This window comes from Camelina sativa, chromosome 11 (assembly GCF_000633955.1).
Source record: "Camelina sativa cultivar DH55 chromosome 11, Cs, whole genome shotgun sequence".
In the NCBI taxonomy this organism is placed as follows: Eukaryota; Viridiplantae; Streptophyta; class Magnoliopsida; order Brassicales; family Brassicaceae; genus Camelina; species Camelina sativa.
Genome location: NC_025695.1, coordinates 47,359,092 through 47,385,892, shown reverse-complemented (window position 1 = coordinate 47,385,892; position 26,801 = coordinate 47,359,092). Strand labels below are relative to the sequence as shown.

Below are 26,801 nucleotides of genomic sequence, written 5' to 3'. Positions count from 1 at the left end.
ACACTATTTATGGGCCAATAAATAATTTGCCATTAAAAATCATTAATGGGCCTAACAAATTAGGCCCATACAGATTGAAGAAGAAGCTGCATTAAAATGGTTTATAATTGTGTTGTAAGCCAAACCGAATGTAAAACTAAACCAAAAAGACTTATCTAAGAAGCTGTTATTGAAGCTGTTATTGGAGAGGTGATTTTTAAATCCATATAGAATAATAAATTCTAGAAATCAAAACACATGAATTTTGAAATAACATGTTTTATCCTTGGATTTAAATCCTTCTATTTTACACTTCAAATCCATTCAAATCCATTTAAAACATAATGTGGATTTTGAAATCCAAAAATAAATCATTAAATAAATAACATAGGATTTTAACAAGTATTTATAAATCATAGAACCAATAACACATCATTTTGATAATTATTTTAAAATCAATAATTGAATAACACATGATTTTTGTCTGGATTTCCAAATCCATTAAAATCATAGAATCAATAACCCTCTAAGGCTTTCTTGAGCATTTTTGGATTCTGCTTCGATAGCATCTACAGAAAAGAAATCATCTTACATGTTACTATATAATGAATGCCCTCTATTCAATTTAAGAAACTTGGAGATAGATTCTTTTGGGCAGATAACTTTAAGATGCAGGTGTGCCTAACTCTGACAAAATGTTATTCATATCCTCAAAATGTGGCCAACTCGTCTTGCTTCTTTCCTCAGCCTTGCACTCCTGCAAAACAAACAAAAAAATGTGTAGATCAATCTTATAGTTGCCAATTTTAGAGCTTTTTATCTTTTAAACATAAACATCAAATCAACAGCTACATACAGATTCATATGTTCAAGAGACGAACCTCGTATTTTTGAATAAGTGACGCCCACAGAGACTTGCATTGTCCCGGGCTTCGGTTGAACCCTTCAGCTGATAGATTTGAAGAGATCTCTTCCCACAATGCCATTCTACCTTTCACCACTTGAAATCTACTGTGCAGCTCTCCCCGCATTCTGATTACCTTCTTTATCTCCTCCGGTTTCCATTTGTTCTTCCTCACACGTTTTGATGATGACTTAGTTTCAGAATCTGAAGTATCAGATGGATCATTGTCCTCTCTGCTGCTTTCCTTATCCTCTGCTTTAGGCTCCGTATCAGTTACCTTATTCACAGTTTCGGTTTCACCCGGTGAAGGTGGTGATGATGGATTGACGAATGATTTCCAAAAATCGTCTGACTCTTCTGAGGAACTTCCCACGGGCATGTCAACTTCTTCTGTGTACGTTGATGCCGCAGTTTCTTCTTCAGCCAGTAGTCTTGCACTATCAATAATATCATCTGCATGAGTGAAGCATGTTAGATTACATAACTAAAACCCGAATATACACCTACAAATGTGTAAGTGAGACGTTACCTTCCAAAGTCCGATCTACTTCTTTTGGGGCATCTTCTTGTGAAGGTGTTTTCTTTGGTCGACTTCTTTTGTTGTTCCCGTCAACAACTTTCCTTAAAGCTGCAACTCCAGAACCAACACTTGGATCACCAGACAGTCTTGCGCTGACCTCATCAGCTCGTACTGCCATTGGATTTTCAGTGGCTATAACAATGACTTCAGGTCTCTTTCCGCTGTACTTCCTCACAATCTTCCTCAACACTTCGGAGACCGTTCTTTCCATGTGAGACAAGGGACAATTCACAGGACAACTTGACAGAGCAGCATGAGCAGCTTTGTGAAGTGCATCTAAAAGTCTTCCTTTGTCAAGCCACATGCACCGCGTTGTGATTCTTATTTTTCCTTTCAAGGTGTTTTCTGAGACTCCCGGACGCATGATTTCCATGCTGGATTATAGAAAATCATACAAAGAAATGAGTAATTATCTATAGGTAATGCATTTGCAGTGAACTTTAACAATTCAGATTTACCTCAGAACTATAATGCCATCAGAAGAAATTCTGAGTCGTTCATCAATGCATAGTTCGCTTGATGTGCCAAATGCTTTATCACCATCACTGTACATCAACTGCAGCAAGGCTAGTATTATTCAATATCTTCTCAAAGTCATTTGCCCCATCAAAACAAAACACAACAGTGACAATAAAACCAACCTGCAAATTCTCCCTCCCAAGAGAGCTAAATCCATTGGACAAAACCCTTCTATTTCTCAGGTGAGAAACTCCAAGCATTTCTCCATTTTTAATAACCTGAAGTTGGAGGATGTTAAGAAAAAAAAGTGGAACATTCCGCAAAAGTTGACCTAGGTTCAATACCAGAGACGAAGTGTTTATTTATTTTATATTTCAGAGATAATAAACTGAATATTCCACGAAAATTATGTTTAAAGTTGATCATGTCTCAGAAATTCTGTTTTCATGGTCGAAGCACTTTGTTACCAGATGAAATTTGAACCTATTTCATCAAACTCCTAAAGATGATGTATGCTATCTACCTACCATGAGTATATAAATCTTTGGTGAGAGACTTACAGTAGTGTGTCTAATCCCAGTAGAGTTCCCAAGCACCTCATGCTCCTTGAGAAACAAAAGTTCTCCATGTATAGGTAGAAAATGTTGCGGTTTAACTATTTTGAGAACCTCTTCCTTCAAAACAAGGAAAATTTGAAATCATTAGAAACAAAGTTCTCCCCTAGACATTCATCACTTCGCAAATATATAATCAAAACGGAACAAAATATTGCCTTTATTCCTCTACATATGCGCTAAAAGCCTAATTTTGCTGAAGTGAAAAGAGAAAGAAAGGCAAAGCTGGCAACAAAACTTGTATGTATCAAGAAACCTTAGGAGAAAAGCAGTCGCTTACCAATTCTCCACGGTAGGCATGACCAGATGTGTGCAGCATTTCATTCTTACCCATGATAATATTTGGCCCAATATCTGCTATCCGATTCATCATTTTCATTACTCGTGATTCATTGCCTGGGATTACCTTGAGTAAAACATTAGACCGAAAACAGATATCAGCGACCCCAGCCTCCATTTTATTACATGCTCTGAAGTATATACATGTACATTTTCATAAAATATTATCTCTAATACCTTCGCTGAGTAAAGAATTATGTCTTCCTTGGTAAGTTTGAATGCGTGACTACTCCCATATGATGCAAGATTCAGGGCAGCGCGTGGTTCTGCCTGATTAGAGTCATTGTCAAATAAGGGTAACAAGTAAATTAGCTTAGGAAGTCGAATTAAAACAGCCACTCCACAAGTTGACAAGATTAACTTACTTGTGACCCAGTCGTGACAATCAGCAAGTCCTTAGGCGCATATGCTTCAATGTCTTCGACTTTCACCTGCGTAAACATTACAAAAGGATAAACGATAAACTGAAATTAGAAAACAGAACTTGTTATAATCATCAAACCAACATATGGCAGGTGTTGGCGCATTGTATGTAACAAATTCATTATACAAGAGAAAGGTCTTATACCAGACTTGACGGGTCAATTGGAGCCTTTCCATCCCTCCAAGCTGCCTCTAGATATGTCCTCAACGACATGCCTACAAAGACCTAGATAAAAGAAAGACATACAGAACTTTGTTCTTTTAACTTCCTAAATGAAAACTGATGCCATAATTTGAGGAAATTTTGGTGATAGGACATGAATCGTGAAAGCTGAAATCTATGGGGAAAAACATTGCTACCATGAGTTGGAAAATTATCTACAATCTCGATGTATGAGAGGAAAGACACATACCAACTTTCGACCAGTTAAATCAGCAGCAGCTTTTATACTTCCCAAACGGTGTATATTAGAGGCAAACTGAGTTGTGATTACTCTTCCCTTGGCCGCCATCACATTCCTTACCAGAGCATCTGCTACCACCTTTTCACTAATTGTCCTTCCAGGTGACAACACATTTGTTGAGTCACTCATCATCTGTATAAGAGATGGAAAATTGTTTTAAATTTCTCACCTAGTATTCACTATTCAGTAGTCAACATAACCATTTCAACCTTAGTTTATATGCTTTCAACAGATTACAAGAGTATGACTCTGTACAGAAATCCTTACCAACGTGACTCCTTCTTTTGAGAGTTCCTCCAAAGCTTCACGATCAAAGACTTTTCCATCCAATGGCGCCTCATCAATCTGTTATTAATCAAATTTATCTCATGCAACTTGATGACTATACAAAGGGACGGCAATAATTTATGAAGGGGTTTACTCTACCTTCCAATCTCCAGTGTGAAGAATATTACCATCAGCACAGCGGAGGAATAAACCACTACAATCAGGAATAGAATGTGTAACTGTAATGGGTTCTATCTCAAATGGTCCAGCCATAAATCTCCTTCGAGTGCTAAATGTCTTAAGTCTAGATTGAACAAAGATTCCGTGCTCCTTCAAGCGTTTCTTTATAAGCTATTGCACAGACAAACAAAAAGTTTTGTGAGTGTAAATGCAAAGAGAAGATTAAACGGTGATATGACATATGCAACTAAAATGTCTGTAAATGGCAGTTCTAACTGATAAGAACGCAAGCTGGGTTACATACATTTGGAACTGAAGCTATACATCTAAGCTTAGTAGCTGTTAAGATAAAGAAGACTTATTGAAAGAGAAAAGTAAATGTCAAGAATTAAGGTGTAAATCACCTCCATGGTGAAGGATGATGCGAATATCGGTGTATTAGGGTCCAACGCTGGGATAACCTGCTCATGAAAAGAGTATTGGTTAAGGAAAAGGGCAGAACAAAAATGGATAGAGGAAAAGAACTGCTCAACTGTTAATTAAAAAAACAAAACCAACTCCATCTGCAAATGGTCTATGGGTTATTATGGCTTTTTTCAAGGAGTGGAGGAAGACTTTACCCAAGGCAACGCACCAATGTGATCTTCATGACCATGCGTTATAACAACAGCTTCAATCTTGTGTTTCCACCGTCTGATAAACCCTGTGTCTGGCATTATTTTCTGGACACCAGGCTCATCGTAGCTGTAACATTATACAGCAACGTTTTCCCAAGAAAGTTAACACTAACACATAGGAAGAAGAAAAAGAAAAAAAGAAGGATCTCGCCAATATAAACAAGAGGACTTACTCAGGGAACATAATACCAGCGTCGATTAAAATGTAACGATCATAGTTTCCAACAAGCATACAGTTCATTCCAATCTCACCAAGGCCACCAATGGGAAGAACACGGAGAGGCGGTCCATCGGTTCCTTCATAAAACTGTTCCATTTTACGTTTGACAGAGTCCTCCATGCTTTTACCAACTCCTTCTGGTCGACCTGATCTTCTACGCGGTGTCTTAGAGGAAGAAGATGTGCCTGAAACAAGAAGAAAACATAACACCAGAATCAACAATTATATAAGAACAAAGCAACTCAATACGACACATAACACACAAAATTCAGAGACTATACTCGCACAATCAGAGTGATAATCTCCAAAGAAACTATATATAAATCGCCCCTATCAACCTAAAATATCAAAAAGTTTCAATTTTTATTCTTGTACCAATTCATTAGAGTAGTAGTGGAACACTTAAACTGTATAAAAAAACCAGGAACACAATAGGAAAAGGAAGAGGAGAAATGAAACAACAGACCAGAAGCAGGAGCAGAAGTGACAGAACACGAAACGGTAGACTTAATTCGAGAGATTGGCCGGAATGTGAAAGTGTAAGGACAAAGCGAGAGAGCACTAAAGGCTGCCATTTTCGCTGGTCTGCCAACATTAGAATAGATAAAGGACGACGAGAAACCAGGTTTCATCGAATGGAAGCGAATTGGAGAGAGAGATGCGAGAGAAGAGGAAAACTATTATCTGTGACTGTAAAATCTTTCTCTCTCTTATCTCGGATGGTAGAGACGACGAGAAACCTTCAATTAAAATTGAAAACCGGTTCTTAGTTAACCGGTTGATTTCAACCGGACCATTGGTTTCAATTGGAATGAACATTTCAATCGGTTCCTCGTTAACCGGTTGATTTGAACCGGACCATTGGTTTCAATTGGAATGAACATTTCAATCGGTTCTTCGTTAACCGGTTGATTTGAACCGGACCATTGATTTCAATTGGAATGAACAAACTTTGTTTTTTTTTTTCATCACAGCAGATTACATAATTTGCCTCAGTTTATGGCATTTACCACCACAACATATACCTCTCTCTAACTATTTTATTCTCCATACGTTAAGGTTAGCAGTTAAAAAAATAGATTAGTGTTATTTTATATGAGTTTTTAATTATTCCCCCATTATTTTGTAATATTATACAAATACAATACAAATATTCGATTAATAAAACAAAATTTTATCATTTAGTTAAGATATTAAAACAAATTCTTAAATAAAATTAATTTAATATTATTATCTCACATAAATTTAATTTTTGGATCCACCATTCTTGATTTGTGGTTGTTTAAGAATTGCTCGAATGTAGTCTTATCCAAAGCGAGAGGGGCACTAAAAGCAGCCATTTTCGCTGGTCTACGAACATCGGAATAGTTAAAAGACGAGAAGAAACCTTACAAAGAAGCAGGTTTCATCGAATTGAAGCGGGAATTGGAGAGAGAGAGGAAAATTATCTCTCTTATCTCGGGTGGGAGAGACGACAGACGACGATAAACCTTTAATTAAAATTGAAAACCGGTTCTTTGTTAACCGATTATTTTGAACCGGACAGACCATTGAAAATCAATTGGAATGAACAAATTTTGTTTTTGTTTTTTTTTTTTCATCACAGCAGATTACATAATTTGCCTCCGTTTATGCATCAAATTCTCTCTTTTTGCCTCAGATTTGCCCAGGAATGAACAAAATCTAAAACCCATGAATACTACTATTAGTCTATTACTATAGTGATCTGTTTTTTTTTTTTTTTTTTTTTTNATAATCAATTAGTAAACGTACAATTATCCAAGTATGTATTATTATACGTAAGAGTTGTTTGACTTGGGATATTAAAATACGAGTCTATCTTAAGATTCTTTTCAGAATATATCATCAATCTAATTTTGGTGTTTGTTTATTATATATATTGATTATTGACTCATTATGAAATTTGGAAGACAGCAAAGCTATCACATCTACCTCATTCATACGCAGAAGCTATTTACACACATATTTATATATACTATATACACCATCACTTTCGATATTCATATACATATTTTTGTTAAATAACTAACGTTGATTTTATTCTTCTTTGGTCCTCAAAGTATACTATAGTATAAAAATAAATGTACATAAAGTTATTCTATCAGAACTCAATGATTAGGAAATTGATTTTAAAAAGATATATATATAGCGTCCCTGTTCTATCGTTATATTAATACAATCAACAGTGCATCGTATGAAATACATTCAACCTAAATAGCTATTTTTTTATATTATAAATCAAAAGACTTATCACACAGACACACACCACAATAATATAGCCGAACTTATTCTCACTTAAAATGGCTTGTTAATGTAAGTATTTTGAGTTCTAGTAGTAGTTTATAAATTCAAGTGTGAAATTGAAGAGTCAATTTAGCGGTAGAAGGGACAGGCTGTGTGACTTAATGATGGAGGCCTAGTGTACCAAATAATAAAATAAACTCTCAATTCCCGAAGCCTCAACCAACCATCTTCATTTAAAACTTCACCCACCGGTCCACCACTTTTTTTTTGCTTCTGAATAAGCTTAATGGTTCTTTACTAAATATAAGATTGATATTACTAAATGACAATATGCTATGACCATTAGCCCATATGTAAAATAACTAGATGCCCATACATAAAAATATTATATACAAATTAATATGCTACACAAAATGTCAATATCTCATAATACTTAAATTACATGGTAAAACCATCTATTTGTTTTTTTGGTGAATATCTATTTTGTTTATTAGTATGATTTATGACAAATTCAACATTCCATTTTTAAAATTTTTTTTTTCTCTAATTATTATCGTGTTATTTGTTTCGATAGTTATTGTTTTTATTTGTTCTCCATCGTTGTTAAATCACAATAATACGCACTGTCATTATTATTCAACTACATATGATGACTACTCCTATTATCACGACACCACATTTAACACCTTCTCCTTTGTTTTCTTCCGGAATCACTTGGTCCCAAATTATATGCATACAAATACAAAAGCTTCCACACAATAATGTCGTAGTATATGGAATAAAAAAATTTATCACTATTAATAAGTAGTTTAATAATTGTATACATTATGCAGAAAGCTTTGTCTTTTTATTTATAAAGATAGTGATGAACAGAAAATAAAGTCACTTTCTATAGGTATGAGTGTTTTAACCCCACAAAATTTAACTCATGCATATCGAAAAGAAATATTCTTGTATTTAAACACTACTGTGTTACTACTACTACTACTCTCTCACTTACCTATTCTATTCTCACTAACAAAAACCCTGAATTGAACAAACAAAAAGAGCTCTATTTTTTTTTTAATCTCTTTCACGCGTTGAAGATTCTTTGCTTTGTTTCTTCTGCTTACACGACCACTGATATGTGTCGGTGACTGAAAGAATCTGTTCTCTTTTGTCTCTGATTTATCGATATGTTCCAGTCTTAATGTCTAAAGAAATAAGTGTTTGAAACTTTTGAAATTTAAGGTACTACTACTACTACGCTGCTTTCAAGATTACTCTGTTTTTCAATCTTGTTTTCAAGATTACTCTGTTTTTTTTTTTTGGTACTATTGGGTTTGTTCCGAATCACAAAAGTTCTAATGTTGAAGTGACTCGTCTCGGTTTCTTTTGTATTGCAGGTTCATCAAATACTCAGATCTTGTCTGATAAAATTAAGTTGAAAATCTGACAAATGGGTTTCTTTAAATTCATCTTCTTGTTATCTCTCCTATGGAGTTTCTACAGTTTAGGCTTATCTCAGCTACAAGCTTCACAAGCACAAGTTCTTCTCCAGCTGAAAAAACACTTGGAATACCCACAACAGCTAGAATCTTGGTATGATCACAAGACCAGTTTCTGCTACTTACAAGCAACACCGTCGATGAACATCACTTGTTTCTCCAATTCAGTCTCAGAGCTAAACATCTTCGGTGATAAATCATCAGAAAAGGCCAAAACCTTTGAGGGTTTTCCTATCTCCAACGTCACTTTATCTGATAGATTCTCAATTGAATCATTTGTCACTACACTGTCAAGGCTAAAATCTCTTAGGGTTCTTACTCTGGCTTCTCTAGGGATTTGGGGTCATCTCCCTGATAAACTTCATCGTTTATCTTCACTTGAGTATTTGGATTTGAGTAATAACTTTCTGTTTGGATCAGTACCACCTAAGTTGTCTGCAATGGTAAAGCTTGAAACTTTCAGGTTTGATCATAACTTCTTTAACGGCACATTACCTAGCTGGTTTGATTCGTATTGGTATCTCAAAGTTCTTAGCTTTAAGAGTAATAAGCTATCAGGAGAGCTACATCCTTCATTACTCTCGTTGTCGACAATTGAGTATATCGATCTGAGAGCGAATTCTCTGAGTGGTTCACTTCCTGATGATCTGAAATGTGGAAGCAAACTTTGGTTTCTCGACATTTCCGACAATAAGTTAACGGGAAAAGTTCCTCGTTGCTTAAGCAGCAAGAAAGATCTGACGCTGAGGTTCAATGGAAACTGTTTATCACTACAGAGACAGCAGCATCCAGAATCTTTTTGTGTTAAAGAAGTTCGTGCGGAGGAAGAAGCTGAAGCTGTAGCAGAAGCTGAAAATGGATCAGGAGGAAAAAGAAAATGGAAAAAAGGAGCTATAGTAGGTTTGGTAGTTGGTATATCAATGGCGATATTGGTTGTAATCTGCTGTGTACTCATCTTGCTTAGAAGAAAAGGAGTAACGAAGAAGCATTCTCACCATAAGACAGTCCATGATAATCATACATCTATTGGATTTTCCTCTGAGATACTCTCAAATGCAAGTAAGGTTTTTATCCCTTAAAAACTTAAAATTCTTGAATTTGCCAAAAAGGTTTGACTAACAATACTTTTGTGACTGTGATTGTGATTAGGGTACGTTTCTGAAACATCCAAGTTTGGTTCAGAGGATTTACCAGTATGTAGACAGTTTAGCTTAGAAGAGATAGTCAAAGCTACAAAGAACTTCGCTAAGACCATGATACTCGGTGAAAGCTCATTATATGGCACGGTATGAAGTTCATTGAAACCTTTTTTTCTTTCCAGTATCATCAACCTTCTTTAGATAGATTCTGAGACTTGTTGCTTCATATCTTTTTCAGCTTTACAAAGGAAACCTTGAGAATGGAACAAAAGTGGCTATAAGATGCTTACCTTCATCAAAGAAATACTCGATAAGAAACCTAAAACTGAGGTTGGATTTGCTTGCAAAGCTTAGACATCCGAATCTCGTTTGCTTGTTGGGTCATTGCATAGATTGTGGAGGAAAAGATGATTACAGCGTCGAAAAAGTCTTCTTGATTTATGAATACATTCCAAATGGAAACTTTCAATCTTGTCTCTCAGGTTCAAAATCTTGTTTAAAACTTTGAAATCTTTTGCAGTCTTTTTAACAAAAAGAGTACTAAAATTTTCGTTTTTGCGGCAGATGATAGTTCAGGTAAGGGTATGAATTGGTCAGAGAGGCTAAATGTTCTGACAGGTGTTGCAAAGGCTGTTCATTTTCTTCACACTGGAGTAATTCCTGGATTCTTCAGCAATAGACTCAAGACTAACAATGTCTTGCTTAACCAACACCGATTTGCCAAGCTGAGTGATTATGGTTTGTCCATTGTCTCTGAAGCAACCAGACATAACACAGTTAAGCTCGTCTCTTTTAATGTTCTGATCCTAACATTGATGATTGGAAAACCAAATAAAACACTGATCACTCTCATCGTAACACATTTTTTCAATCAGGAAATAGCAAAATCATGGCAAATGTCAAGGCTAGAAGATGACGTTTACAGCTTTGGATTGATTCTTCTACAATCAATCGTTGGACCATCTGTCTCAGCTAGAGAAGAGGCATTTCTACGAGATGAACTGGTACGTATTTCGCCAAGATCGTAGTCACAAAACAAGATTTGGTCTTTTTCTACTTACTAAACAGTTTTACTAAATTCATCAGGCATCGTTGGAGAGCGAGGAAGGGAGGAGAAGAATGGTGAATCCTACAGTACAAGCCACTTGTCGCAACGATTCTTTAGTAAGAGTGATAACTCTGATGAACAAATGTGTTTCCCCGGAGTCTTTAAGCCGACCATCCTTCGAAGATATCTTGTGGAATTTACAATATGCTTCTCAGTTGCAAGCTGCTTCAGATGGTGACCAATGTTAAATATTTTGATCCATAGCTTCTTCACTTTTAGAAAAGAAAAAAACTTTTATATGCTTTAAAGATTCGGGTATTGTGTGTATCATACTACACAGTGTATGAAAAGTCCCCTATTATTATTTTATGTAACCATTGAAAAAAGAAGGAGATAAATAACATTAAACTCTTAATTAAATCGTAAAGTCATATTAATGATGGCAATAAATGTAGATTAATGTGAGTTTAAGGGTTTGTTTAGTACTACTACTCCTTTACAAGATCAGAAGGCCCGACCCGAGGTTTTAAAACCCGACCCGGTCACTGTTATATCCTTTTGACTTGTGAGAAGCAAAACCCTTTTGTCGAGAAAAACGAAGACTTTTTTTGTGAGCTAAACAAGAGCAGCGAGCGAAACTAGATCAGCTATGGCGACCGGTGGTGCTGCGGCGGATTTGGAAGATATTCAGACGGTGGATCTTATGTCGGAGCTTCTCCGCCGTTTGAAATGTTCGCAAAAGCCTGACAAGCGCCTCATCTTCATAGGTTAGTGGTAATCTCACTAAATCGGTACTTTCTCGGATACGACTAAATTCGCATACGCTTCGTTGTGGCAATGGTAGATCCATGATCTTAGTTGTTTCCTGTGGAGAATTGTACTTTGTTTATGGTGAAATTTCGAAACTTTTGGGTGGGTAAGTTTAGATCTGAGAGATTGTATCAGTGAGCTTGAAGTCTAGTTATGTTTCGTATCATTGGAATTATTAGAGTTTCTTCTCAATTGGGTCAGTTTGGTTTTATAGACTTAAGACTTTGCAGATCTGTTTCCTGAGTTTACAACCGTGGCATTGTGATGTATATGATTCTTGTGCTGTGTTCTGAAAGTCTGAATCTTTCGTTGTGGGAATCAAGTCTGAACCTGTGTGATTGCTTGAATGGGATGTTGAGTATGCTTTGTTACTGTGAATTTTGCAGGACCTCCAGGGTCAGGAAAAGGTACACAGTCTCCAGTAGTGAAGGATGAGTATTGTTTGTGTCACTTATCCACTGGAGATATGTTAAGAGCTGCTGTTGCTTCTAAAACCCCTCTTGGTGTGAAGGCGAAAGAAGCTATGGAAAAAGTAAGCTCCTTTTATCTTTCTTGAGATAGTTATTATGTTTGTTTGTTCAATTCCACTTCCGCTAAGTTAGGTTGTTCATCGGATAGTAATTCTTTGTGATTGTTTTTTCAGGGAGAGCTTGTCTCTGATGATTTGGTTGTTGGTATAATTGATGAAGCCATGAACAAGCCAAAATGTCAAAAAGGGTTTATCCTTGATGGCTTTCCCAGGACTGTTACTCAGGCAGAGAAGGTGCTGCACAATACAACACTACTTTCTCCTTTGTTCTTTACTTCTTTTGGTTATTATTGTAATCAATTCCTAATTATGGTGGTTTGTCGTTTGTTTGTAGCTCGATGAGATGCTTAAGAGGCGAGGAACTGAAATCGACAAAGTTCTCAACTTTGCCATTGATGACTCGATCTTGGAGGAAAGAATAACAGGGCGATGGATCCACCCTTCGAGTGGCAGGAGTTACCACACAAAATTCGCGCCTCCCAAAACCCCTGGAGTTGATGATGTAAGACTTACGATAACTCTAGATATCTTTCATCTGGTTATTCAAAACCCCTCCCAATCATATGTTAACCAACTGCTTCTCTTTGTTATTTGATATTGAAGATTACCGGGGAGCCTCTGATCCAACGCAAAGATGATAACGCTGAAGTTCTAAGGTCGAGGCTAGCAGCTTTTCACAGTCAAACTGAACCGGTATTATTTCCTACTTCATGTATCTCCAGGCTTATTAAAATGGAATGCAAACATGTTCATGTTCTTTTTTCCCTTGCTCACAGGTGATTAATTACTACGCAAAGAAGGATGTTCTCACAAACATCCAGGCCGAGAAGGCTCCCCAGGAAGTTACATCAGAGGTTAAAAAAGCATTGTCTTCATGATCAAAGACTATTCAAGCAAATCACCCCCTCTGGTTAGAATCCATTCTTTTCCTTACTACAAGAGAGAGACACATCTATATATCCACTCATCTGCGGAATGACAGTTTATTTTCTTCTTTTAGTACTTGCACTTTGTCTTTTCGACTAATATTCAATCCTGGAGAAGAATTTTTACTCCTGAATATTATCTGTTGTCTCTTGTCTGAGACAAGAGTTTTTTTCGGGCATTTTCGCAGTCTCTTTACAAAATAAGTAATTTGTCTAATCGTTTTTTACTCGGAATCTGATATTGATAAGTGCCTGGTACTTCAACAAGGTTTGTAAACAGAAGATATGAGATAATCATACTCTTTTTTTATAAAGAGCTAATCAACATACCAGACTGCGGTAATTTTAACCAAAACGATGATTGGTTACAAACTCACAGCTTACTTGTTAATGTGATGATAATAACTTTTTGCTATACACTTTCGAAAGTTGAGACGACTTCAGCAATTGTTTGAAGGGAAATAGAATTACGGCCTTTTTTTTTGATAAAATCATAAATACAGGGAGCTTTTTGAAAATTATAAACTCGATTCGTTAGTACTGCCTCTTTATTTTTCCGGGAAAACAAGAATCAGAAGTCTCTCTGTAACTGAATCGCTCTCTCTCTTCTCTTTGCACAGTGAGCTGCATCAATGGCGAAATCGATGAGAACTCTCAAAAACCCTTTCTTTGCATCACATCCGCCATCTCCGTTCCTCCATTTCTCTCTCCTCTTCTTCACTCCCCCGAAGAAATCAAGTCCCCGATACCTAAACCACCATCGCCAAACTCGATGCCCACCTCCACAGTTCTTCCTTCTTCTCATCTCACTTTCTCTCGTTTTCTCGGGAATCTCGTTCCTCACAACATCGTCCTTAGACCGTGCGTCGTCAACTTGCGTCTCTTCATCTTCCACTTCCTCTCTCAAATACTTCATCTCCGACGTCGACGACCACCATCAGATGTTGACTTCACTCGCCGTATCCGGAGCTTCCGCATTGATTCCGTTACCGACGAGAGGAGGACATTCCGGGAACATGACGGAGGAAGAGAGAGAGTTTTGGATGCAGCCCAATGGTGAAGGATACAAGCCTTGTTTGGATTTTAGTTTGGATTACAGGAAGAAATCGTTTAGGGTTTCTAAAGAGAAGAAACGATTCCTTGTTGTTGTTGTCTCTGGTGGACTTAATCAGCAACGGAATCAGATCGTTGATGCTGTTGTCATCGCTATGATTCTTGAAGCTGTTCTTGTTGTTCCTGTTTTGCAGGTGAATCGAGTTTGGGGAGACGAAAGGTAAATGACAAAAAAGTTTTGATCTTTTTTGTTTTTTCGTGGGGTTTTGTGATTTGAGTTACTGATTCAATAGCTTTTGTTTTTTCTTCTCAGTGAGTTCTCAGACATTTTCGATGTAGAGCACTTCAAGAAGACGCTGAGATCTGATGTGCGTATTGTTTCTTCTCTACCTTCAACGCATCTTATGTCTAGACAAACAATTGAGAATCAGATCCCTTGGGATGTTTCTCCGGTTTGGATCCGTGCTAAATACTTCAAACAGGTTTGATTCTGCTGCTGTTTACTAGTGATTTAGCTCAGGTTTATGTTTTTTTTTTTCTCTGACTCTTGGTTTTTTGGATGTTAAACTAAAAATGTAGTTGAATGAAGAAGGGCTTTTGGTGTTGAAAGGCTTAGACTCAAGGCTAGCTAAGAATCTCCCTCCTGATCTTCAGAAACTTCGATGCAAGGTACAATCTTTTTACAAACAAAGCCTTTCTTATTAGTTTCCAAATGAGAAAAGTGATAGTTTGATTTGTTTCTTTATAGGTTGCTTTCAATGCACTGAGATTCGCAGCACCGATTGAGGATCTGGGGAACAAGCTCGCGAGAAGAATGTGGATTGAAGGTCCATATATAGCTCTCCATTTAAGGCTAGAGAAAGATGTGTGGGTAAGAACTGGTTGTCTGACTGGTTTAGGCTCAGAATTCGATCGAATCATAGCAGAGACCCGAATGACTCAGCCTCGATACCTCACTGGTAGACTAAACATGACCTATACAGAGCGTAGACTTGCTGGTTTTTGTCCTCTCAATGCATATGAGATTGCAAGGTAACTTGAAAGGAAGAAACGGACATATAAAACTCTGACTGTTGACTACTTGTATATATTATGGTTTGATGGAAACTTAAAAGCTTGAGTCTTGTTTTTTTGGATGAAAGGTTATTGAAGGCCTTGGGAGCACCTAGGAATGCATCGATATATATTGCAGGAGGAGAGCCATTTGGTGGCTCAAGAGCATTAGAGCCACTCGCTAAAGAGTTCTCTAATTTGGTGACAAAGGAAACATTGGCGCATAAAGGCGAGCTCTTGCCTTACACCAATAGATCCTCAGCTTTAGCAGCTATAGACTACATCGTATCACTTAGCAGCGATGTTTTTCTTCCTTCCCATGGAGGAAACATGGCAAAAGCTATGCAGGTAATACCCACATAAGGAAAAAAGATATATCTTTGGAGATTATTATGGTTGACGGATTTGATTTTCTAAAGTTTTGTTAAAATCTGTTCTTTTCTTACAGGGAAACAGAGCTTATGCAGGACACAGGAAGTTTATAATGCCTAATAAGAGAGCAATGCTTCCTTTGATGGAGAATTCTTCGGTTTCGGAATCTGAGTTCAGTTTTGTAATCCGGAAGCTTCACCGTAAAAGTCAAGGCCATCCTGAGTCACGGAGAGGGAGGAGAGATCGTGACGTGATAGCTTATCCCGTCCCGGAGTGTATGTGCCGCCATGGAAAACACAGGTCTGTTCTCTAAGTCAGGCTCGTTGCGCCTCTCAAGGCTTACTAGTAACTGTCACAAAACATAGGTTAGGTCCGTCCAGCTCAGGTACCTTGCTCCTCAAGGCTACACCTGTCACAGAATTGTCCAGCTGCATCCACTCGTCGTTAGACACGTGTATATATAAGTCTACAGTATAACGTACATAATAGAAGACTTTCATTCATTCATTCTTTTTTAAATAAAAGTGACTCGTGCGGACAATGATTAAACGAGACACGTGTAGACTTCATGGCTTATTTTGATGAACGTTTTTTGTATTTTTTTTCTTTAATAGTCAAATATGGTTGGTTGAATTATTGCCACGTAATACATGAGTTTATAGACTTTTTCAAATTTGTAACTTGTTGAAATGTGTGTTCTGATACGGACATGGCACATCAATTCAAAGGTTCCCTGACGAGGATGCAGGAGAGATTCCAATGGCTTTCATAGTGAGAAAACCAGGAAGCAGTCTCAACGAGGCCCAAGTCATTGATTTCGTAGCTAAACAAGTAATGCGCTCATTCCTCTAGAATGTTGTTGGTTATATTATATTTTCTTTATTCCGTAGTAGTATTGTTCTTCTTCTTGGTATATATGTAAAAAGAACAAAACACTTAGAGAGTTGATGTTCTTTGGTTTGCTTCTTGTGTAGGTTGCTCCGTACAAGAAGGTAAGACGAGTTGCTTTCATAAACGCAATCCCAAAAAATCCTGCTGGCAAGATTCTGCGTCGGGAGCTTACTAAAATCGCTGTGGAGGGTAATGCGTCTAAGCTTTGAGATAACCGGACCGGTTCAAATCTAATTGTATCGGTTCTTAGTGAATTTGAGAACAACTTACCGATTCCGACAAAATTCTCTATCGTTGTGTATTTTTGCTCCATTTCGAGTTCTTCTCAAATGAGAGTAGTGTATAAACTATAAAGTATCTCAACAATTTTTAGATAAAAAAAAAACAAATCAAAATATTTTCCATTTTATTAATTTAAAAAATTGAAGGTTACGCAAGATCGGTTTTACGAAAAAAGGTTATGCCGAATCGATGACTCAGAAACTTGAAGTGATACAAATTTTAATAGTTTACTAGATTAAGACCCGTGCTAGAGCACGGGTTAAAATTTTATATAAAATATAATTTATGTGATTGTTTTTAAAAGTTTTTTTTGTATAAAACATTATGCAATAAAATTATATGCTATGATGTCTTGAAAAAGACACCTATTTTGTAAGTTTTATATTGTTAATAATTCTAGATAAGTACCTGTGCTATAACACTGATTAAATTTTATTTTATAAAATTTTCTGTATATTTTATATTTTAAAATAAAATTTTAATATATTGTATTAGGTTATATATGTGAAGTTATTTCAACAATGTATATTCTACATCATGACTTGAATGTCATTATAAGACATAATTTTGTAAATTTGGTTTTTAATAAGCGAGTTATTATATTATGAGTAATTTCATATATTATTACACTTTTTGTGTTTAATATACTTGGCTTCTTGAAATTCTTTCATATTATAGTGACATATTATTGACATTGCTATAACAAATCAATTTAGAGTGTTTATAGTTTCTAACTTTTATATCAAGTTTCAATATATTAAAAATATTTCAAAATAAATTATTTAAAGATTATTATATTATATAAAATTAAAAATTCAACAAAAAAAAATATGAAATTGAATTTAAATAGTCAAATTTTGATCTGTTACTCAGTAAATTTTTTAATTCAATAGATATTATTTTTAAAGAATAATATTACTAAAGCTTGAATATTTTTTAGATTAAACAATTTATATTTGTTTTTAAAAATTCAATTTATGTTATATCCGGAAATAAAACAATTTTCTAATTATAATAAATAATATGACAATTTATTTGGTTTACAAAATAGAATCATATAGAAAAATGAGAGGTTAAGTATAATGATAATTAACAAATTAGTATGTTAAGTTAGATATCAAAAGATTTTATTTGATGAATAATTTAATAAATGAAATTAATATGGTAAGTTAGATGATATGATTCTTTAGAGTATTCTCTTTAAGATTTTCAGTATAACCTATTTGTAATCAATTAATCTATCAATTAATGTATAACCTATTTGTAACCAACTTATTAAAATTATATAGTTTACAAAACAATGTTGTGTACTTCCGTTTTATTATAAAGGGGATTTTATAACTATCAGTCTGCTAATTTTATTGTTATTATAAATAAGTTTTCGAACGCCCGAAAATTAATTTCCATTTTTTTAAATGTTCACTCTCTATTTCTTCCATGAAGATACATTTAGAATAAAGTAATTAATACCTTTTTAAAGGTGAAGACATTTTTTTTTTCATAAGCGGTAGAAAATGTTTCTGAAATAATTTTAATTGAAATGATCTCTACATTTTGATGAGATACTAAAAAAAAATTATTGGATAAGAAGTAATTAAGTTCTCTAATTTTTTTAATACAAAAATATAAAAACTAACTCAGTAAAACAAAATATCTATATTTTAATGAGATATTATAACGACTTTATTGAGTGAATTATATTTTTTATATTATTATTTTACTTGAAATAGATATTTTTATTTATGCTAAGAACTTTGAAAATAATAATAATTAAAGTAAAAGTTAAATCCATAAATGTTAATACCAAGAAATCAGGTACAAGATTTTGTATCGCAATCGAATTTCTCTGTTTTTTTCTTTTTCTTTTTGGTGTAACTAATTGCAAACTTTTTTTACCGATTTAGGGAGAAACAACATGCGTATCAACCAAGAGCTTTCAGTTTGCGCTGGGATTGGTACTCTTCTCTATTTTGCCTGGTACCGCATCAGATTCACTCCCTTAATCAGTCTTATCGCGTCCCAGCAGGAATCTTGGTCTGGGGTCTTAGGTCTATCAATCATACCAGACAAGCCGAACTCGTACACCTGGTCTAATAAGATGATTTTACATCGTTTATTTGTTTTAAATTGGATTGAATAAATCATTTGATTTATGTTGTTAGAAATTTGGAAACAACTTACCGATTGAAATAGATAGACAAAGAGTTTTACCGATTGAATTTTTTTTCCAAATTCCAAAGTTGAAATGTAAACGAAAAGTAAATATGAAACAATATAACCTCAAATGTAAATCATAAATATTTTTAGGTTAATACCCTCACTAAATTCTATAGGTAGTTTTTCTATTTACACAAATACTTAGAAATATTTATGTGGTTTATGGGCACAAAACCAAAACATAATACATAATATATACAATTTTGAACTACTCAAATATAATATTTCTTCTTTAAAGTTGGTAATTAATAATCCTTGAAATCTCAAATTTGACTTGCCAATATTTGTTAATTTTTTATATTGCTTATACTTTGTATATGTTTTACTTATATATTGCTTATACTTTGTATATGTTTTACTTATATATTGCTTATTTTTGTTAATTTATTATCATTTTTTTATATATGATAACAAATTTGTATCGGTTCTTAGTGAATTTGAGAACAACTTACCGATTCAGACGAAATTCTCTATCGTAGTGTTTTTTTTGCTTTCATTTCGAGTTCTTCTCAAATGAGAGTAGTATAAACTATAAAGTATCTCAACAATCTTGCATAATCAACAATATTTAACGTGCATGCATGTGAATGTTACTCATATATTCAATGATATAAGTAATTGAAATCAAAGTTGGTTGTTAATATACATATAATGAAACCACTTTATTTTCATCAGAAACCCATGGCTTCACGCAATTGTTTGTATATGTGGTTTTTCTTTTTGTCCTTGAATTACTCGCTAAATTAAGCAGCTAGAGGAAATAAATTAGCGCACTGCAGAGGTCTGAAGTATGTCATCTACCAAACATAGATTACTCTCTTAAAATAAACTAACTAGGGAACCTTCAAAAAAAAGATTTTCAAAAATACTATTTTTTCTATGTCATTTTTCAAAAATATTCTTTAATTAATGGTGTCCATTTGCAAATAATATATAAAATGATTAAATTCTAAATCCTAAACTCTAAATACTAAACTATACCTTCTAAAAACTATTACTCTAAATATAAAATAGAGAACTTAAACTTAAAAAAATTCTAAGAATTAATTTAACATATTGTAATTGTGTAAAATATGGTAAAAATGAAAATGTTCAAAAAAATAGTATATTTTGAAAAGGAGTATATATAAAAAAAATATTTATAACAAATTCTAAAAAAACCGACAATTACTTAATCACAAAGTAGAAAAAGAATTAATTAGCGTGCATACATTGCCAATATAATGAAAGACTCACCATACACACTTATGCATTGCCATTTTGTTAATGTTAGTAATAGTAAAATGGGTGTGGTTATAAATATCGATCCCAATTTCATTTTTTTGCATCTCAAACACAAAAACACTTAAAGACAAAAACACGTCCCTCTCTTATTACACAATTTTTAGTTCAAGGCTTCAAGCTTCATATTTCCCACTCTTCTTTAACCATGGGATCCATGACGAATATGTGCCGCGTAATCTGTCCAAGTCATTAGTGCAAGACGACAAAGAATTTGAGGAGGTGGCAGAAAAAATAAACACCATAATCGTATCAAGCCTTGGAACTTTCTTCTCTAAGGGTGAAGTGGCAACCGATTTTACATCGTTTGTTTGTTTTAAATTATTTGATTTATGTTGTTAGAAATTTGGAAACAACTTACCGATTGAAATAGATAAACAAAGTGTTTTACCGATTGAATTTTTTTTTCCAAATTACAAAGTTGAAAAGTAAACAAAAAGTAAATATGAAACAATATAACCTCAAATGTAAATTCATATTTTTAGGCTAATACCCTCACTAAATTCTATAGGTAGTTTTTCTCTTTACACAAATACTTAGAAATATTTAGGTGGTTTATGGGCAACAAAACCAAAACATAATACATAACATGTACAATTTTGAACTACTCAAATATAATATTTCTTCTTTAAAGTTGGTAATTAATAATCCTTGAAATCTCAAATTTGACTTACCAATATTTGTTAATTTTTTATATTGCTTATACTTTGTATATGTTTGACTTATATATTGCTTATACTTTGTCTATGTTTTACTTATATATTGCTTATACTTTGTCTATGTTTTACTTATATATTGCTTATTTTTGTTAATTTATTATCATTTCTTTTTTTTTTATATGATAACAAATTTGTATTGATAGTTTTTTAATATATTAAAAGCTAGAACTTGAGAATTTTGATTATTTTCGTTTTATGTATGTTGATAACTTTGTTCTTTTTTGTTTGTAAAAGGGCTTTCTAATATAAATAGAAAAGAAAACACATGGAATCAAATAAAAACCTGACGTGTAAATTAATAGTACTTTGATAAAAAAAAATTATATTTAGAAATTTAGTGAGGTTAATATAGTAGATGATTTTATGTATTCTAATGACAAAATTTATATTTAGAAATGTATTGAGGTTAATATATTCACAAAACTCATACTATTCCCCTTTTTTACCGATGACAAGCAAGCTCGTGCCCCTCTGGGTTTGTCCAAGTCCTTAATCACGTCGACGAGATCAAAATGGTATCGGATTTCTCAAAGCTAGGAAACACGAATGTTTTACTGACACACACACTTGCCTGGACAATTTTTATTGCACATTCTTAGCAATTGCCAAAAAATCAGTAAGTAAATGAGAGAATTAAAAAGTAAATGAAAAATTGGTATTAAAGTTTGTTTTTTTTTGTTACAAACTTAAACTATACAAGATTTAATTATAATATAATAGTAGTATTAACATGAATGGACTAATAAATAGCATCGTCAATTTGCACCGTTAAAACAAATATTGAATGAATCGAACGGTTGTGTTAACCGACTTTGGATTCATAGATGAGAGATCCAACGATGTAAAAGTCGTAGCTCATGTTATTTTAGTACACTCGCAAACATTATATAATTTGTAGGGAATTAAAAGAAAAAGGAAATTATTGGAGCCGCCGACCTTTGGGGCTTTTTTATAACAGAGAGAGAGACAAAAATTAAAAAAAAAAAAAACGCGTCTTTGGATCTCCGAGAAGAAGCTTGACGATATTGCCTCGCGATCTCATCGGGCTCGTAGATCCATCTACTCAAATCCCGTCTCCCGTTTTCTAATTCGCCGTCCGGTAAGACCTTCCGGTACTTGTGAATCGGAGAAGAGAAAAGGGGGAAATTATTATCGCGTTTCCTGGGAATTGAGTTTCTAGGGTTTCGTTTTTTTTTCCATCGGTCGTGATTTTGATTTCGTTGAAAAAAAGAGAGTAATTAAACAGCTATTAGAATCTGCTTATCGTGATTTGATTTCTGGGGTTTCGTTAATTGGGTTGTTGTTTCTGGGGTTTTGTGTGTGTTCTTTATCATCCTTTTTGTTATTTCTATATACGATTCAATATTTCTCATTGGGAAGAATACGATGGCGGCAGGGGGAGTTGATGTCTCTAGAAGCTCTGTTGCTGCTGCCAAAAAAGACTACGACTTTTACAGGAATGGTTCTCGTGATTTATATGTTCGACAGAGTGGTGGTAGAGATGCTGAGAGGCGTCATGTCAAACGGCCTAACGACCATTATGCCGGGAGGAATGATGGGCGTCACCGATCTCGGTTGGCTTATGAGAAAGGGCAAGTTCAAGAGGAACCGGAGGTTCAGAGACCTCTTGAGAAAAAGAGGAAGTTTTCACCTATTCTGTGGAACAAAGCTCCGTCTTTTGAGAAGAAGACCAAGTCCCCGTTCCCTGTTCCAACTGCAAATTTGATATCCAATCAGGGTGTTGATGTAGCTGCTGCTGGAAAGACAAAGGATCAAGTCAGTGTTGTGATGTCACCAGAACCTGGTTATGTGTCACCTGTACAGCCGTTAGAAGCCCGGTTGTCTGAGAAGTATCCTGTTGATGATTTGGAGGAGGGTCAGTTGGAGGAAGAACAGGTGATGCAGGAACCTGTAAGGGAGAGTTTCTTGGAGGAAGATCAAGTGATGCAGGAACCACCTATGAAATCTAGGTGGGGGTCCCCTAAGGAGGAGTTTGTTTCTCATGCTGATAATATTTCCAGGACAAGCAGATGGAATAGGAGCAGTTTGACTCCGGAGTGCGGGGAAGTAATGGTGTCTGAAGAACATCATTCATCTGGATCTGGCAGTGGATATCACAGCGTAGAGAAGCTTAGCGCGGATGATTATTCTGATCGCGAGTGTTGTAGTTCTGATCATGTTGAGGTAGAAAATGAAGATCGAGCTTCTTTAGATCAGGGAGGGATGAACATGCTGCTTGGGAGCAGGTCTGTGAATAACTTTCAGAAGCTTAACAAGATAAACGAAGGAACTTACGGAATTGTTTACAGAGCAAGGGATGAGAAAACAAAGGAGATTGTGGCACTTAAAAAGATCAAGATGAAGGAAGATCGGTTCGAAGAAGAGTATGGGTTCCCTTTGACATCGTTGAGGGAAATTAACATACTTCTGTCATGCAATCACCCTTCGATTGTGAACGTGAAGGAGGTTGTGGTTGGAGGAAAAAATGATAATGATGTTTATATGGTCATGGAACACTTGGAACACGACTTAAGGGGAGTAATGGATAGAAAGAAGGAACCTTTTAGCACTAGCGAGGTCAAGTGCTTGATGATGCAGCTGTTGGAAGGTTTGAGTTACCTCCACACGAATTGGATTATCCACAGGGATCTGAAGCCATCTAATCTCCTGATGAACAATAGTGGGGAGTTAAAAATATGTGATTTTGGGATGGCGCGCCAGTATGGAAGCCCTATCAAGCCGTACACCCAGATGGTTATTACTCAGTGGTACAGGCCACCTGAACTTCTTCTAGGAGCAAAAGAGTACTCTACAGCAGTTGATATGTGGTCAGTTGGTTGCATTATGGCTGAACTGTTGTCTCAAAAGCCTTTGTTCCCGGGCAAGAGTGAACTTGATCAGCTTCAAAAGATCTTTGCAGTCCTTGGAACACCAAACGAGTCAATCTGGCCTGGATTCTCATCGTTTCCTAATGCTAAAGCCAAGTTTCCTTCACAACCGTACAATATGTTGCGTAAGAAGTTTCCAGCTATTTCATTTGTAGGTGGTCAAATTCTTTCTGAACGTGGATTTGATTTGCTGAACAGTCTTTTAAGTTTGGACCCTGAGAAACGTCTAACAGTGGAAGAGGCTCTCAACCATGGTTGGTTCCATGAAGTCCCTCTCCCAAAATCGAAAGATTTCATGCCGACATATCCTCCAAAGCGGTGCTGAGGGAAACTATTATCATTTGGAGGAGAGGATGTCAACATGGGCGGCACACAGGGAAGTCGACTGGTCTTATTTTGGTTTATTTTCTTTTTTTTTTTCATACTCCAAAAAGACTTGTTTCATGTATTTCTTTAACTCTGTGATTTGCCTTGTTGCCTGGAGATTCAGGGCATACTACTGTACGATTTATACGGATTCATGTGTAAATATGAGTGTTCCGTGAAAGGTGTGTTTCTCTCTTTTCGTTTAGAACCCTAATGAGATGAGTTATTGTTATAAAAAGCAGCTATATACACAGTCTTGAACTGAAGAGATATTAGTTTCCCTTTTCAAAGTAATTGATGTTGGGTTGGTTATGATTTATGTCCTCATATATCTTTGTGCATTGTTTTGTTTTTATTCACGAGGTAAACGCAAAGAGTTTTTTCACAAACGTGGAAAAGGAAGTTGTTGACATCAGTAAGTTTATTTTGGTTACTTTTATTTACTACGCTCTCTATAAAAAAGCTAGTTTGTTTGTTCGATGTCACTTTTGTCTTTGAGTTCGTGTTCGGTCTGTTGGCAGAGAGAAGAAGATAATTCCTAGTGCACGTGCGTTAACATATTAATGGTTTTGGGATATCTTTCTTGTTTACTTCTTTTTTGTAAACAACCAAGTTAATCGATTCAGTGACGAATAAAAAGAGTTTCAGCATCACCTTGGTTACTTAATACCATGAAAATAAAGGACAGTTTCACAACATTGATTGATCATTATGAGAAAAGCTTCTTTTGTCTTGGTGTCTGCTCCCAGTTTCTGATCGGTACCATTATGTAATTATGCAGTTTCAGCTATCTGTTACCCTGTCACAAAGCCTCTTTCTAGTGAGTAACTAATTGTAAAAAGAACCTTATATCATTATCTTGGAGTATTTGTTTTAACGTTAATGTGGATGGTCGATTGAAGGGAACATAGAAATAAAATAGAATGATTGCCACATCATCTGATTTCTCTTGATAATATATCAACTTACACAGAATTATAGAAAGCAAGAATGATACTGCTAATGGAGTAATTCAGATATAGGATAAAATAAAGTAAAGAGTGCTTTAGTCATGGGTCCTCCTTTCCATAACTGTACAAGTGTCCAGACAAAATGACCAGTTTCAACTCCCATATCGAGACATCACACATTAGCTTTTTAACTTTATTACTGACTCTGACACCATCAGATCCACACGTGGCGACAATTCAGTTAGCCACTTTCCCCAATTAGGGCTCTTGGTCGTGATTTTGAGGTGATTTCGAGCCTCTCTATTTTTAGTACTTTCATATCTTTCTTGCGCTGTGTCAGATTATCATTCGCTGAACATGCCCAAATTCATTCTTTATTTTTTTAATGTATTTAGAACTTTGGTCGTACTTTTTATTTTTTTTTCCTTTTATACAAAATTTATACTAGCCAAATTATATGGAGCATGTTAATTCGGAGGCTTATTGAACCAAACAAATTTGGGGTTTGTATAGTTTTCTTTAATTGTACTACTATAGTATTCAGTATTGGAATTATCAGCAAACGATGTTTTTTCATTGGTTACTTCATATCAAACATAGCCAACATATTAATTGTCCGCAATTTTTTTTTTCTTTTGTCTTTGTTCCAAATTTTGCATGTTGGTTACTTCATATCAAACATAGCCAACATATTAATTGTCCGCAATTTTTTTTTTCTTTTGTCTTTGTTCCAAATTTTGCATGTTAATTTTTTTTTTCTTCTTCTAAAGAACACTCCGTTTATTATTAACAATAACAGATATGTCCTATTACAAAAGGTAAAAAACCAATATAATACCAACAAGAGTTCTACGATATCGAAAAAATGGAGCTTACGTATATGTACACGTTATATATAGCCGTAAAATTAATTATAATATTTATTCTTATTTTGAATGAATGAATAATCGATTTTTAATATCATTTTGAGATTAATTGTGGCTTTTGTTCAAAGAAAGATATATCACTGATGATAGTATTAGTTTAGTTCTTAACGGATAAGATTGCTTTGTCCCCATCTGCATATTAAATCGTTGGATGGATCATACTTTTATATTAATAATCAAAACTTGTAATTTAATGAACACGGCACATCATAAGTATGTTGTCATGTTAATTTACCAGTTCCGTGACTTCCGTCAGCTATTATATAGCATATAAATAAAATCTTAGATAAATATTAATATCAGTTACTTTGTTTAATTCTAAATTCTTAAAATATACCACCTAAACTTCACTGGAAAATGAGTGTTCTTAATTAGATCAATAAACTTGTCATCAGAGGATTTCTTGAGAAACAAAGTATTGCAAGAATAAATAAACTATGTAAAATGCATGACTTCCAAAGGAATTGGCTTTTTTTTTTTTTTTTTTTTTTTT

The 26,801-nt window shown here is 34.8% G+C and overlaps 5 protein-coding genes across 7 annotated transcripts; 4 read left to right on the top strand and 1 right to left on the bottom strand.

The window, feature by feature from the left end:
- Positions 424 to 5,812, bottom strand: LOC104726958 (ribonuclease J). Its single transcript, XM_010445937.1, has 17 exons — positions 5,573 to 5,812; positions 5,060 to 5,291; positions 4,830 to 4,953; positions 4,614 to 4,670; positions 4,189 to 4,380; positions 4,030 to 4,107; positions 3,712 to 3,894; positions 3,444 to 3,524; positions 3,241 to 3,306; positions 3,053 to 3,145; positions 2,817 to 2,942; positions 2,483 to 2,596; positions 2,105 to 2,200; positions 1,922 to 2,019; positions 1,413 to 1,837; positions 861 to 1,336; positions 424 to 736 (listed from the first exon to the last, which is right to left on the bottom strand). Exons 1-17 carry the CDS (start codon positions 5,736 to 5,738, stop codon positions 644 to 646), a joined length of 2,700 nt encoding a protein of 899 aa, XP_010444239.1. The 5' UTR covers positions 5,739 to 5,812; the 3' UTR covers positions 424 to 643.
- Positions 8,350 to 11,465, top strand: LOC104726947 (probable inactive leucine-rich repeat receptor-like protein kinase At3g03770). The gene is made up of 7 exons (XM_010445924.2): positions 8,350 to 8,601; positions 8,757 to 9,917; positions 10,008 to 10,144; positions 10,236 to 10,479; positions 10,562 to 10,773; positions 10,873 to 11,001; positions 11,084 to 11,465. Exons 2-7 carry the CDS (start codon positions 8,810 to 8,812, stop codon positions 11,291 to 11,293), a joined length of 2,040 nt encoding a protein of 679 aa, XP_010444226.1. The 5' UTR covers positions 8,350 to 8,601; positions 8,757 to 8,809; the 3' UTR covers positions 11,294 to 11,465.
- On the top strand, positions 11,618 to 13,544 carry LOC104726946 (adenylate kinase 4). Its single transcript, XM_010445922.2, has 6 exons — positions 11,618 to 11,812; positions 12,242 to 12,387; positions 12,499 to 12,618; positions 12,719 to 12,886; positions 12,988 to 13,077; positions 13,161 to 13,544. Exons 1-6 carry the CDS (start codon positions 11,695 to 11,697, stop codon positions 13,260 to 13,262), a joined length of 744 nt encoding a protein of 247 aa, XP_010444224.1. The 5' UTR covers positions 11,618 to 11,694; the 3' UTR covers positions 13,263 to 13,544.
- Positions 13,906 to 16,365, top strand: LOC104726945 (uncharacterized protein At1g04910-like). Its single transcript, XM_010445921.2, has 6 exons — positions 13,906 to 14,583; positions 14,677 to 14,845; positions 14,943 to 15,032; positions 15,112 to 15,395; positions 15,506 to 15,764; positions 15,865 to 16,365. The coding sequence occupies exons 1-6, from the start codon at positions 13,943 to 13,945 to the stop codon at positions 16,099 to 16,101; spliced, it is 1,680 nt and encodes a 559-aa protein (XP_010444223.1). The 5' UTR covers positions 13,906 to 13,942; the 3' UTR covers positions 16,102 to 16,365.
- LOC104726943 (cyclin-dependent kinase G1-like) lies at positions 22,112 to 25,128 on the top strand. Of its 3 annotated transcripts, none has more exons than XM_010445920.2 (2): positions 22,112 to 22,277; positions 22,575 to 25,128. In XM_010445920.2, the coding sequence occupies exon 2, from the start codon at positions 22,967 to 22,969 to the stop codon at positions 24,389 to 24,391; it is 1,425 nt and encodes a 474-aa protein (XP_010444222.1). In that variant the 5' UTR covers positions 22,112 to 22,277; positions 22,575 to 22,966; the 3' UTR covers positions 24,392 to 25,128. The 3 variants fall into 3 exon arrangements, with proteins under 3 accessions (XP_010444222.1, XP_010444221.1, XP_010444220.1); XM_010445919.2 differs by having other exon boundaries at positions 22,121 to 24,191; positions 24,265 to 25,128; XM_010445918.2 differs by having other exon boundaries at positions 22,121 to 24,847; positions 24,954 to 25,128.

Bases quoted from the DNA above. Each gene is read 5' to 3' on its own strand.
- LOC104726946 (XM_010445922.2), top strand. From the start codon at position 11,695: ATGGCGACCGGTGGTGCTGCGGCGGATTTGGAAGATATTCAGACGGTG. The intron at 12,887-12,987 runs GTAAGACTTACG...TTGATATTGAAG, and splicing joins AAACCCCTGGAGTTGATGAT to ATTACCGGGGAGCCTCTGAT. The intron at 13,078-13,160 runs GTATTATTTCCT...CCTTGCTCACAG, and splicing joins TTCACAGTCAAACTGAACCG to GTGATTAATTACTACGCAAA.
- LOC104726958 (XM_010445937.1), bottom strand. From the start codon at position 5,738: ATGAAACCTGGTTTCTCGTCGTCCTTTATCTATTCTAATGTTGGCAGA. The intron at 2,597-2,816 runs GTAAGCGACTGC...CTTGTTTTGAAG, and splicing joins ATGCCTACCGTGGAGAATTG to GAAGAGGTTCTCAAAATAGT. The intron at 2,201-2,482 runs GTAAGTCTCTCA...CTCCAACTTCAG, and splicing joins CTGGGATTAGACACACTACT to GTTATTAAAAATGGAGAAAT.
- LOC104726945 (XM_010445921.2), top strand. From the start codon at position 13,943: ATGGCGAAATCGATGAGAACTCTCAAAAACCCTTTCTTTGCATCACAT. The intron at 15,396-15,505 runs GTAACTTGAAAG...TTTGGATGAAAG, and splicing joins AATGCATATGAGATTGCAAG to GTTATTGAAGGCCTTGGGAG. The intron at 15,765-15,864 runs GTAATACCCACA...CTTTTCTTACAG, and splicing joins ACATGGCAAAAGCTATGCAG to GGAAACAGAGCTTATGCAGG.
- LOC104726947 (XM_010445924.2), top strand. From the start codon at position 8,810: ATGGGTTTCTTTAAATTCATCTTCTTGTTATCTCTCCTATGGAGTTTC. The intron at 9,918-10,007 runs GTAAGGTTTTTA...GATTGTGATTAG, and splicing joins TGAGATACTCTCAAATGCAA to GGTACGTTTCTGAAACATCC. The intron at 10,774-10,872 runs GTTAAGCTCGTC...TTTTTCAATCAG, and splicing joins AAGCAACCAGACATAACACA to GAAATAGCAAAATCATGGCA.
- LOC104726943 (XM_010445918.2), top strand. From the start codon at position 22,565: ATGGCGGCAGGGGGAGTTGATGTCTCTAGAAGCTCTGTTGCTGCTGCC.